The following is a 13354-nucleotide window of genomic DNA, read 5'->3' on the forward strand; positions in this document are numbered from 1 at the left end:
GACACTGGTTTTTGTTTTTTCTTTGAATTTATGGTCTGGTCATTATGTTCTCTCGAAAGGTACTTGATGGTAACTGGCTTCAATAAAATGTGTGTTTTTATTTTTTGTTTTTGGCTAAATTAGATTTTTAAATCATTTATAAAGTCCGTAACATCGACCATATCTTTGTCACAGAATTGTGATTCTATGGCTATCGAATTGAGACTTCTACTTGAGGTAGCGAGAATTTTTTTCCAATCCGTGAGATTTTTGTATTTTTCATCGTTCGTACAAAAGATGACTTCGTTTACGTCCTCTTCTAATTTATAACAACAACAGGAGGTGAATACTTTTTGTAGGTTATTGATGGCTTCTTCACGGAGTTGTTCATCCCGACACACAAGATTGAGAATGAACATTCCTTTGGGACCAATTACTTGCTTAAGGCTTTCGAGAATTTGTGGTTCTAAGAAACTTGGAGGTGGACAACTCATACCGAGTGATATATCTTTGCTGTCAACATCAAAGAGGACCGCATCGAATGTAATTTCTGTGGAAGATGAGAAAAAAAAGAAAGTTTGAATTAGTTAAACGAAGGACCAATCACAAAAAAAAAATAGGTAGTGATCATTAAACATTTAAAAAGATTATAGAAAAAATAATAAATTAAATTGCATAAAACTTTCCATCTTGATTTTGGATAGCTTACTATTTGGGCAGCTGTCAATTGTTCACTGAGAATATGTCATTTAACACCTTTAGGATTATTTATTTCGGTTGACGCGAAAAATAATGTCACTGCCAAAGATCAAAAAAGTATACAGAAGATATAATAGTTACTGTGGCAGAAATTTGACTTGAATCGTTACCTATTTCTAAAAGTCATACCGTAATAAAATAAACATTCATTAATTTTTAAAAATGAAACCTTTTATTAGAAAACACCAACACCAAATATGTTAGCAAATTATCCATAAGAGTTTTTAAGTTTTAGCCTAATTTGAAAGTCATCAACGAATATTTTGAAGCTTATAATGCTGAGTTGAATGGATTTGATATCTAAAGCCAAAAACAGAGGTTAAGGAGATAGGGCAGAGGGACATGAGCGTGCATAGCCAAGAATGGTAACCAAACAAAGCTGGCTTTTAGTTCATAAAAATTGTAAAGATCTGGATGAGGCTTCGTTTAAAGACAATGGTAAGTAAATGAAGCACTGAAAGGCTTTCTAGAAGTCGTCAGGACTTTTTTCATTGCATCCAGTATCCTCCACGATTAGGATAGGTGGAAACTGAGACAAACTGAGGTTGTAGGCACTTTCCTGAACCTTCTTGATTTTTTGGAGAATTTCAGAATGTAGTGGTAAAGATAAGTGGTCTTTTAGCAATGCTATGTTTCTGTTGATGTGAGTTCCCATTTAGTTGAGAACTTTTACTAACTGAAGCCTACTTGGCTATCAATGATATGTTGTTTTTTTTTTTCGAAACACATGGCAATAGATTTCTCGAAACCAGTTTCTCAGGCTATGAGTGTCAGTGTTGAGAGAAATCGAGGTAAAGAGAGAGGAGCAGTCAACTGAACCAAAGTTTACAGAAAATAATTAAGCAATTTGTGGGTAAAGAGAATTTTGCCAGGGAAAATTTGAGATGTTTTTTATTCTAGATGTGGAGACCAAAAATGAAAAGCAATCGGGTCACGTAGGGTTAGAAAATTGTTTAGACCATCTTTTAAGAAAACCTAATCCAGAGTTGACCTAGTTATTTCATCAATATGAAGTAGAAATTGGAGTTCACGGTCACACATAAGGCAAAGATTCTTTTTGTTTCTATTACCTGTTTTCATAAGTTTACGTGAAAAAGCATTTGCTAATGTTAAGCTCTAAGCTATTTTTGGTAAAAAACGAGCATTCGTATATATAAAAGTTGTTCCAATCAAATTATTTTTACTGCTTTTCGACTTTAATATGTATCACCTTAGCGTTTATAATCTTAAAACACTGATCCACAGGCAAATTCTACAAATAGACTGCTTTTACAAAAACAATAATGATTTCAGCTGTGCAAAACATTTTCAACTAGTGGGCAATTTTCTTTACGTCGAATTTTGATAACAGTTAATTTGATTTATTTTAAGGTTGGTAAGTTTATAAGTGTAGCTTGATTTGTTTAGTTCGTTTTAGCCAGGACTTTGATCGATAAAACAGTTTTTGGAAATAAATTCCTTTTAAATTGAAAAATAAAATTGTTTTGAAAAATGGCGGGAAACAAATATTCATCGGATATAAAATCCAGAATTTTGCGTGATTTCAAAAAATTAGCATCACAAACAGAAATTTCAAAGAAATATTCTATTCAAAAATCCACTATTTGTTGAATCATCAAAAGTGGAAAGGTGTTATGCCATCATAGAGGAGGACGGCCTCGAAGCAATACAGTGAGAGGCTAAATCGAAAATACTCTAAGAAACTGTCAAAAATTGAGGCGGTTCAGTTTCGGTCTTGGACTGCTTCTCTGGTCAAGGAATCGGCCCAATACGACAAGTGGAGGGAATTATGAAGTCTGAAAACTATGTAGACATTCTTTGTAACACTATGCTGCCTTATGCTCATTGGAAAATGGACGTTCCAACACGACAATGATCCCAAACAAAAGTCGAAGTTGGCCACAGAAAAAAGATTAAGGTTCTAACACGGCCAACCCAATCTTACTTACTTACTTAAGGTGGCGCTACAGTCCTGTGTGAACTTGGGCCTTACCGAACAAACTTCTCAATCTAGCGCGGTCTCTAGCTAGATGTCTCCAGTTGCGCGCTTCAAGTTGGGTGAGGTCACCCACCTCTGCCTCAATACTCACAAAAGCCTCATTGACATCACGCTGAGTTCTTCCGATTATGTCAATGTCAAAAGCATACGCTAGTAATTGGACAGACTTTTGAAAAATAGTGCCTCTAGTGTTGACGTGTGAGCTCTGCACTATTCTTTCAAGTACGATGTTAAAAAAATCGCAAGACAGCGCATCACCTTGTCACAAACCTTTTTTTTACATCGAAAGGTTCTGTTAAGTTGTTTCGAACCTTTATGGAGCAGCGTGAATTCTCCATGGTCATCCAGCACAAACAGACGAGTTTGGTAGGGATGCCAAAACTAGACATGGCTCTATACAGCTTGTCCCTGTAGATGCTGTCATATGCGGCCTTGAAATCGATGAAAAGATGGTGGGTGTCGATTTGGTGTTCTTGGGTTTTTTTTCCAGTATCTGCCGTAATGTGAATATTTGATCAACTGTGAAATTTCCTGGTCTAAAACCACACTGATAAGGACCTATCAGGTTGTTGACGATGGGCTTTAGACGTTCACATATTACAGCAGAGAAGATTTTATAGGCGATGTAAAGTAGACTGATTCCTCTATAGTTGGTGGAGTTTAAAGGGTCTCCTTTTTTCCGGATCGTACAAACAATACTGAGGATCCATTCATCAGGCATGCTTTCTTCCGACCATATCTTACAGATAAGTTAGTGCATGCTCCTAACCAACTTATCTCCAGCTGCTTTAAAGAGCTCGGCATTCAAGCCATCCGCTCCAGCGGCTTTATTAGACTTTAGCTTAGATATGGCAATCTTTGCTTCGTCTAAATTGGGAGGACGGGATTGTTGGCTTTCGTCGTCCATGTTGAATGTATCATCCTGCCTGACAGCGAAATTCGGTTCGTTATCGCCGTTATACAGTCTGCAGAAGTGGTCATTCCATATTCTCAGCACTGCGGTTCCACTATGATGTTTCCACTTTCGTCTTTGCAGCCTTCAGTTCTAGGTGACCTACGAATTTCGTTTAACCTGTTCGTAAAACTTCATTCCTGCTTTTAAACCTCTTAACATATTCGACCGCAAGCTTCTCATGCCCTCTTTTTTTCCTTCTGAGAAGCCGGTGTTCCTCTCGCCTCTTCTGCTCATAGCGCTCATGAGCAGCTCTCGTCCTTTTATGCAGCGCCGTCTGCGTGCCTGTTGTTTGGCTGCATTTGCCTGCCGACATTCCTCATCAAACCATGGGTTCCTTGTTGGTGGCTGCTTGAAACCCAGCATATAAGAGGCGGCTTCTCTGATTGCATCTTGGCAATGTTGCCACTGGTTTTCGATACATTGTGTTGGCGGCAGAGAACTTTGAGCCATCCCAATCACCAGACCTAAATCCAATAGAGAACCCGTGAAAAACTGTGAAGAGAAGTGGGAGCATCATTTTTAAGCACAAAGTGACTTATTCGCGGGAATTCAGAGGTAGTGGCATGACATTCCAAAAACGGTTATTAATTATCATATAGCTTCGATGCCCACAACGGGTACGCAATTAAATATGAACATTTCCTTGCCTTGAAGTAAGAAAATAGTTTGAAGTTTAATTGTGAGATCTAAGTTCCAAATGTTTTTCAAATTTTATTTAACCAACTATTTAAGTATTTAGTTATTTAATTTTTGTTTAAGTGAATAGTTGTAATTTTTTTGCAACAATTATAACGTAGTATCAAAAAAAGTTTAGAAAACTAAAGAAAAAAAATTTTAATAAAAAGGTTGGAGGTTTTAATTGCAAATGTTTTCCACAGTACTGTATGTCTTCTCTTCATGTGCTGCAATGGTTTAAAACAAAATTCATTCCATCAGCGTCAAATTTCAAATTGAGGAACCCCAGAAGTGACTTTAATAAAATTGGAACATATCTAAATTGGTCATAATATTCACGAATTAATTAATTTCCAAAAAAAAACAGAAAACTTTGAAGACTATGAGATTATAAGAAATTTTGTCAAACGCTTTGCTGAGGTCAGAAGAGACCATATCAACTTCATTACCGTTTTCTAAAGCTCTTAGAAAGAATGAAACGAAATCTACAAGGTTTGTGGTGGTAACTTTCTACCAAATTTAAAACAAAAAATGTGATTTACAAAAACCTGTTTTTAATAAAATTGTTATAATAAATATATTATCTCAGAATCAACAAAAAGAACGCTGCTGTATATTGTATATGTATGAATATTTTAGGAACTAATCAAACCCCTAATGAACCCGTAACACTCACAGCACGGCTTTAGTCTGTTGTCTGTCCCTAACATGGAAAATCAGCTCGAAGGACCGCACAGTGTTTAAAAAGGCACACGTCACAAAAACTATGGTTTTAGGTATGTGAGCTAATTTCACCAAGATCGCCCAAAACTCTTTTTTTGACTAGGGATCATGTGAACGGTTCGAAGGTAAATATTAAAAAAAAGGAGTTATTTTCACACCGCACACTTAAAAAATGAAACTCACCTTTTTCACAGCATCTATTCACAAATGCCAGACCATCATCAATAACAACATGAAGCCGATTATCTTGTTTCAATTCAAAATATTGCTCAGCAACTTCCAACATAATTGGATCGATTTCAACTGCCGTAACACGAACATTTCTGAAACAACAAATTTTAAAACTTTTACTTGTACCTTTTTGAGAACATAAAATATATTTAAAATTACTTCAAAGCAGCTCTAATAAATGTACACAAGCCACCACCGCCCAAGCCCACCACAAGTACATTCTTCAAATTATCATCATCTTTCGATACTTGACTAGGACCCATGGTTGCCATTTGAACACCAACTGTCATATACAAATGATGCTGACACGCTAAATAGCCAACATCAATTTTAGTTCGAGGTTTTTTATTTTTTGGTTTAACTGTAAAAAGTAAAAAATTCATTTAAAAACATCCTCACCCCAAAAAAGAAAAACAACAAACAAAATCTTACTTGTTTTTAACAAAGCTTCAGATTGTACAACATTCCGATTGGACAAGAATATCAGTCTTCGGAATATTTTACCATCATCTCCTTCGACTTCTTCGATTCGAAAATCTCCCGATATCGTGGAGAAACCACAAACCAGAGTCTCACGTTTTCCAACATCTTTGCCTAAAGAAAGATACGGAATCTAAAAAAGAGGGAAAATAAATAATGAAATTCATGCAAGTTCTATTTTCCGTTCTCTCTCATCGCTTTGTCGCTTAATGCAAATAGCTCACCAGATCTGTGAGTCCCTTAGGAGCTAAGGTCTTAACACTTTCACTTAATTCCGACTTAACCGAGTCTAAGGAACCGTACTCCTGATCCCGATGCATTGTGACAATGGCTAGACGATTGAATTTGGCATTTTCGAGAAGTTTTTTTCGTCCCTGTGGTGTGGAGAATAGCCATTCGATTTCTCGTCCCTGTGGAACTATAAATGCAGCATATTTCCCATTTGTCCTGACTGGCGGTTGATCTATGATGACGATGGTGTAGCGAGGCGTTGTTTCGCCAGGTTTAAAGAGATCCATTGATACTTCATTGAGACCTGTGTGGGAAGGTTTAACGTGATAAGGATTCTCATTGCCAGGGTCACCAGAGGAGCATCTTACCAATAATATTACTCCTCGCCAGTCCATTACAGACCATAGCTGCATTTTGTGAGGAAGTCACGGCTAAGACAACGTCCTCCGGTGAGGAAACACGGACCATCTTTTCTCCACCCATACAAACTTCAAGAATCTAAGAGAAAAAACAACCCTATTCTTCATTACTCTTATGAGAAACTACCAGAACTTTCTTACAGCTTGTGGCAAAGCCTTGAATTTGGTGGCAATGATAGCAAAAACTGGCATAGATAGGGAATCCGTATCAGCTTCCTCTGAACACTGCTCGGTGTCGAAACAACGAACCACTCTTAGCATGCAGGAATTCTTGGGAAAGAACTCGAGCAGAAATTGGAGAATGTGCTCTTGGAGCAGAGATATACAAATGTATCGACCTCCATTCCTAAAATACCCCAAATTCGATTCAAAACTATTGGAATGTCAAGAAAGTGAAGACAAACCTTAATGTTCTCAGAATCTCACTGAAATAGGCACCTACAGTTTTGCGAACTTGCTCAGAGTTGTCTGTCATAAGGGCGTCCAGCGTTCCCTTGTCAAAGACCACAGAGAATGATTCATCCTCGAAGGACATAGCCGTGGCATCCATTTGAATGAATTTCATGTCACTCCGCTCCTTGCCGTTCATTTCGATCATTTTCTTGATTGCCACCGGAGAGATGTCAATGTTGGTGATGTCTCTGGAAAAATGCACACAACATTAATCTGCCGGTTCCCCCAATTGGAGATTGTTTGCTTTGAAAAACTCACTTGAACCCCGAATCATACATATCCATGCTGAGTTTTGAATTACCACACCCAACCATCAGAATCTTGTCCTGGTACTTGACATACTTATGGATCTGGACAACAAGATTAAGATATTCTCCATACCTTAAAGATTTTCATTAGAAATAAGTTAAAACTTTTGAGAGAAAACAAATTCTTACCATTCAAATGCTTTGGTTCCACGTTTCTTGAAAAATGTATTCCAATATTCGGTTTGATTGAATTCGTGGTGGGATTTCGGAAGCAGATCCATTTTAATGAATTACTTTGGCTTGTGAGGAACTTAATTCGAATTTAAATGCATACGAAACTTCAGGACATTAAACGTGGGAATTAATCATAACACACGACATATGTTTGATTTATTTGTCTAATGTGAAGAAAAAATAAAATAGAGAAAAGATAGAGAAAAGCAAATTTGTCAAAAAAATGACAAGCAACAAGTCTCCCTCTTCTTTTCACATATGAAACATGACCAAGTCACAATAGTTTGTGGGATGTGTTTGGTATGGCGGGATATATGAATGCAGACTTAGGGGTCTTTAATAAATTACACTGCACAATAAAATAAAGTTCTATTTTCTTATGTACAAATTAAACCAAACTTTTCCAGAGAATTTTAATGTCATTAATTTGAATGTTATTTAAGACTTTCACCATTATTTCATTTTTTTTAAATATAACTCTTTGAAAATGTAAATACAAAATAATAAGTTTTTTAATAGAAACTACATACTTGACAATTTTTGGTTAATGAAAGCCATTTGAGATATTTCAAAAACTTAATTATCATTCATATGACCACTGCGGATGTGTTTGCAGCAGTCGATTAGTTGGACCCGATTTTTGGTGACTCGGATAATCATTTCGGCCCGAATAGTCGTAATGTTGGATTTGATTTCTTCCAACTTTGTTGGCTTGTTGGCATAAACCAATGACTTCACGTAGCCTCAAACAAAATAGTTTAGAGGCGTTAAATTGCAGGAACCAGGTAGCCAATCGACTACCTCATTTCTTTTTCATCAATTAACCGATTTAAGTAGTATTCACATGAGCGCGACCAACGAACGACGAATGAATTACAAAATGTGAGTTTATATACGTTTGAAGACATATTTCCACACAAATTCTTAACAAAACGATAGCAATATAGTTTCTATTTGATTTATGATACATAATTTTACTTTACATTATAATGTATTAATAAATTTAAGAAAACAAATGTATTCGTCGCGAAAAATATTATAGTTGATACGAACTGTCAAACTTTATTTGCGTTCCACATTATCCACACTCGCAACGAATAAAATAATCGCGCGTACTTAACCTAAAAAATCATTCTTGTTTTGGTTTCGGTGGTGTATGGTGTTCGGCTGTGGCTTCATTCGCGACGAATTAAAAACTCTCATGTGAAAGAAACGTCAAAACCGACGAATATTCGTTCATTCGTTGGTCGTTGGTCGTGCTCATGTGAATAGTACTTTAAAGATGTTTTTGTGGATTGCTGAACTTTCCTGTTTAAACCACATTTTGTCCAAGTTCATATCTTCCAATTTGCGCCAAAATTTATCGCATTCATTTCGTGACAACCCTGGTCAGTGACAAAAACATTTTTTTAACATTCGTTGTTGTAGCATTTGGGTGACATAACAAAACAATTGGGAGTTAAAACTTTTCAAAGTTTTATAACTTTCCAAATAAGAAAAGCATTCGGTCCAATAAAATCACGCTAAGAAATTAAAAATGTCAATTTTTCAAAAATGGCTCTATCGCCAAAAAATGTTAAAACTAAAGATTCTTTTACGCAACTAACAATTTGGGCCTTACAAAACTTTTTTTTTAACTTTTTGACCTATTTAAGGATTTATCACATTTTAGGGTGTGGGCATTATGGTTTTTGATAAAAAGACCTAGAGTACCAACTGAAATTTGGAGTTAACGCTCTTAAAATTGCGGTCACCGACTCCCAATTTCGTTAGTTTTTTATTTATAATTTGCAGGCTTTGCTCTTTGTTGAGCTAACTGAATAAATTGACATTGACAGACCGAAATTGAACACAAAGTTGTCAAGTCCCTATTGAAAACCGCAATATAAAACCACGTTTTAAAACTTAATACTTGTAAAATTATTTTCCAAGATTGCATTTTGACAATCCTGTTATTATGTCTACCGTCTCTTTTGAAGCTGAAACCTTTTGGATCGACGAAATATCAGATTTGTCGATTCATATTGTAGAACATTGAAATTATGTACACAAACTTGATTATGTAAACCGTAGTTTGAATAAATACTATATGTTGAGTTCAGTTAACACAAAAACTTAAGCCTGTTGATAACCAGCATTGTCCTATCTTTGCTATTTGGGTCATTTGAATGCATCAGAGATGAGGCCCATTTTTAACTCAGAGTCCATATTTGTAAGCGGAGTTGTTGTGTTTCTGGCTTTCCTTCCTCAAAATTTTATTAGGTATGTGGTCTTGTGTTTCAACTTCTTCAGACATTTTTTGATATCAAGAGTCTATGCCAACGCTATAAAATCGGTATAATTCGTTAAGTTATTTCCAAGACTCAAAAGTGTGGGTATCATGTTGGCTAAAGAAGCTACCAAAACTCTTATATCCTTTAAACCGATTTTGGCGAGGATTATAACGGCGAGGATTAGCTCAAAAATCAGAAAAGTCACCATTACTCAACGCTACGCTCCAACGAATGAGGCTTCAACGCACGAAAAGACCTCTTTTTATATTCATCTGAATTCATTAGATATCATTATCATCATGGGGGACTTTTATGCCAAAATTGGTTCTGATAACGTTGGCCTCGAACGAGTTATGGGTAAGCATGGTTCGTAACGAAAGAAAGGCTGATGCAGATAGTGAACATTACTTGCTACTAGGTTTGCTTCGCTCACGAACAGCTGGTGTACAGCGTCACTCAGAGGGTATAGCAAGGAGACCAAGATTCAACACAAGCGTTCTAAATGACCCTAACGTAAGTCGTAATTTCGTCACCACACTCGGCGACAAAGCATCGAACATATTGATCTTCTAGGGGTATTGACACCAGTCCCCCAACAAGTGCAGAGAAAAACAAAGCAGCTGAACTTGATGGTATTCCCGCAGAATTCCAAAAAGCACACCCTGAGGCAGCTTCCCGCATTTTGCTTAAACTCGTGCAGGCTGTCTGGGAGAGTGATACTTAACCAAGGGACTGGAAGGATCTAATTATTGTAAAAAAAACGGTAATAACTGGCGCGGTATCAAAGTTCTGTTCGTTTTTCCGAAGTAAATGGCAACTATTATCCTCGAGAGGATTAAGTAAAGGATCGAGTCTACACTCAATAGTCACCAAGCGAGGTTTCGCATACTCGAACAATCTGAGTACCAATCACCGCTGTACCTAATGTTTATAGATTTTGAGAAGGCGTTTGATCGGGTCAATCGTGAATGCATCTGGAGATCGCTTATTGCGCGAGGAATCCCTGAGAAAATTGTCGCTGTTATTAAAGAATCGTACAACAACGCAAGGTGTTTTGTGTTGCACAATGGACAACTTTCCATTTCCTTCTTGTCACCGATTCTGTTTTTGTTGATAATGTGATGACTGCCACGGTATCCAATGGAGTCTGTTTGACAAGCTTAGCCACATAGATTATGCTGACGATATATGTCTCATGGCTAACAACACGGCAGGCTTAAATCAGATGTGTCATTCGCTGCAGTTGATAAGAGCGGTGGTTGGCTTAAGGATGGACGCAAATAATACCAAAGTAATGACCATGGGCCAAAGCACACAAGTTATTCTAATGCAGGGGACCATAGAGGAGGTCGATCAGTTTAATTATCTGGGAAGTTTTATAGCTCTCGATGGCGGAACGGACCTGGATGTTAACAGTAGAATAAACAAAGCCCGTAGTGCATTTGGAATCCTTTCTCCTGTGTAAAACTCAAGCAAAATATCGCTACGTCAAATCAGCGCTGTTATATGCTTCTGAAACGTGGAAATGCTCTGCCAACATCTCTAGCAGACTACAAGTTTTCGTTAACCGTTGTCTGCGCTTTATTATGAAGATTCGGTGGCCGCAAACCATTTCTAACTTTGAGCTGTGGAATAGGACCGGACAGAAAAAATTTAACGTAGACATCATGCAACGGAAATGGCGTTGGATAGGCCATACACTAAGGAAACTGGACGACAATATATTAAAACAATCCGTCCAATGGAATCCCCAGGGAAATAGACGCGTTGGAAGACCAAAGACAACTTAGAGGTCATCAGTTTTGAAGGAGGCTCGGACTCAGGGTATTCAATCGTGGCCACAGCTGAGGTCAGTTGCGGTGAATCGGGATAGGTGGAAGGATCTTATTGCTGTCCTATGCTCCAAGAGGAGTTAAAGGGCTGCTGTACTTGCAGCCGGACAACATTTATACATACAGCGCCAAGTTTCCGAATGTGTCATGGTAAATTTCATGAAAAGGATATCGTACTGCAACGGTAGCAATTGCGACCATTTGGCTAAATATTCATTGCTCTTTTTTTATAAAATACTCGCAATTGAGAATGAACAATAATCTTATTAAATAAAGTACAAACATATATATTTTTAACAGTGTGAAAAGTTACCGCCTAAGTCATTAAAATATTTGCAATAAGAGAAACGATAATGCTAGACTAAAAAGATTTCGACCATACAAAAATCTGTCAAGTTGAAATGAGCTTGTTTCGAGTCGATCGTATTCCGAAATCAGATAAGAAGAACTCGAATTGAAATTTTGTTTTAAAAACCTAATTCCAAGAGTTGTTTTCACAGAATAATTAAAAATTGTTTGAGGATGTTCGTTGTTGTAAAATAAAAGTGACTCAATATCTGTTTCGTAAACTGAGGTTCAACACACTGTGATTTCTTGACCTTTTTTTCAGTTCAAAAAATAATAAATGAATATGTTTTTTTCTAATCAAACACAAGTGCAACACAAACGATAATCAACGTTTTGACGGAAAACAAAATGGAAAAAAACAACGGGAAGGTTCAGAAAACATAGGGGTCTTCGTCGGCTGTCAACTCCATTCTTTGAACACATATAGACTAAAATATCTAGTTAATATTTTAGATGTCATTCATTTCAAATTTGGAACTTTACTGAAGAGAGTATCAACACCATCATTGCTTACAAAAAAATGTATTACGGAATAAGTCCATAAAACTGTGTTATGTATGTAGGTGTAACGAGAAAATACAATTTCAATTATGGCAAAGATCTTCTTAAAGGCAATTGTGTAGTAAATTAATCACAGTGTAATAAAGTATAGCTTTTAGTTAAACAAAGAAAAACCTCACATTTTTTGACTGACGCCAAGTTTAAATGATTGAAAGATATTCCAATGTTGGTTGAATTGGCAAAAATCTTCTAATATCATCTAATTAGGTGACATTTGTCTAGTTTCTATAAACTACCAAGTGAAAATTGTCCGTTTGTACGATTTGTGGATTTTATATAGTATTAAGTAAATTTTTTGGTGAAAACCGGCTGACAATTGCCGACAATTTTTGTCTTCCAATTAAAAATGGTATGCTAACACGGTTGGAAGACGTTAGAAAACAAATAAATTTTAAGACTTATTGGGGACAATTTTCTTGACAGATGACAGAAAATATGATAATTTATTAAAAAAATAAATGTCAAGGTTAAAATTGAAGTGTGTGCCAAGGTTTGATCATTGGGCCTTACATTCATTAAAGACCGTCTCAATGACATCGCTTGCAAATCGCTAAACCATTGCCTTAGGTAGTTTATAATCCGCACAACCTACATCCCGCAGACATCACCTAGTCTCGATCTCCTGGAATTTAAAATTGTAATGTTTGTTCATATGTCCAACCTTTTTAACTTTTTTATTGTATGACTTCTTCTTCGTGATATTATCAGACGGTGACTTTTTATTAACTTCCCATAGGAAGTTATTGTAATGACTCCGATTTGTCAAATTGAAAATTTTGACATTTCTAGACGTTTCAAGGTCCCTAGAGTCGAAATAAAAGATTTTTAGAAAGATGTCTGTACCGTGTGTGTTCCGTTCGTACGTCCGTACGTTCGCGACGTTTTTCGTCGTTTATAGCTCAGAACCAGAAAAGATATCGACTTCAAATAAATTTTGTTATACAGATAATAATG

At 36.5% G+C, this 13354-nt stretch overlaps 2 protein-coding genes across 2 annotated transcripts in view; one reads left to right on the top strand and one right to left on the bottom strand.

The window, feature by feature from the left end:
* Positions 1-13354, top strand: part of LOC129951440 (cytochrome c oxidase subunit 7A1, mitochondrial) — a 386202-nt gene that overhangs the window by 158317 nt on the left and 214531 nt on the right. The window lies entirely within an intron of this gene.
* Positions 8-7589, bottom strand: LOC129951433 (eEF1A lysine and N-terminal methyltransferase homolog). Its single transcript, XM_056063573.1, has 10 exons — positions 7342-7589; positions 7163-7285; positions 6856-7092; positions 6593-6797; positions 6401-6530; positions 6026-6336; positions 5754-5934; positions 5481-5682; positions 5274-5413; positions 8-529 (listed from the first exon to the last, which is right to left on the bottom strand). The coding sequence occupies exons 1-10, from the start codon at positions 7431-7433 to the stop codon at positions 120-122; spliced, it is 2031 nt and encodes a 676-aa protein (XP_055919548.1). The 5' UTR covers positions 7434-7589; the 3' UTR covers positions 8-119.

The sequence above is a fragment of the Eupeodes corollae genome, chromosome 3 (assembly GCF_945859685.1).
Source record: "Eupeodes corollae chromosome 3, idEupCoro1.1, whole genome shotgun sequence".
Lineage (NCBI taxonomy): Eukaryota > Metazoa > Arthropoda > Insecta > Diptera > Syrphidae > Eupeodes > Eupeodes corollae.

Excerpts from the sequence above, each read along its gene's own strand:
- LOC129951433 (XM_056063573.1), bottom strand. The coding sequence starts at position 7,433 with ATGGATCTGCTTCCGAAATCCCACCACGAATTCAATCAAACCGAATAT. Across the intron at positions 7,093-7,162 it reads ATGTATGATTCGGGGTTCAA|AGACATCACCAACATTGACA; the intron begins GTGAGTTTTTCA and ends GCATTTTTCCAG. Across the intron at positions 5,935-6,025 it reads CTAAGGGACTCACAGATCTG|ATTCCGTATCTTTCTTTAGG; the intron begins GTGAGCTATTTG and ends CCTCTTTTTTAG.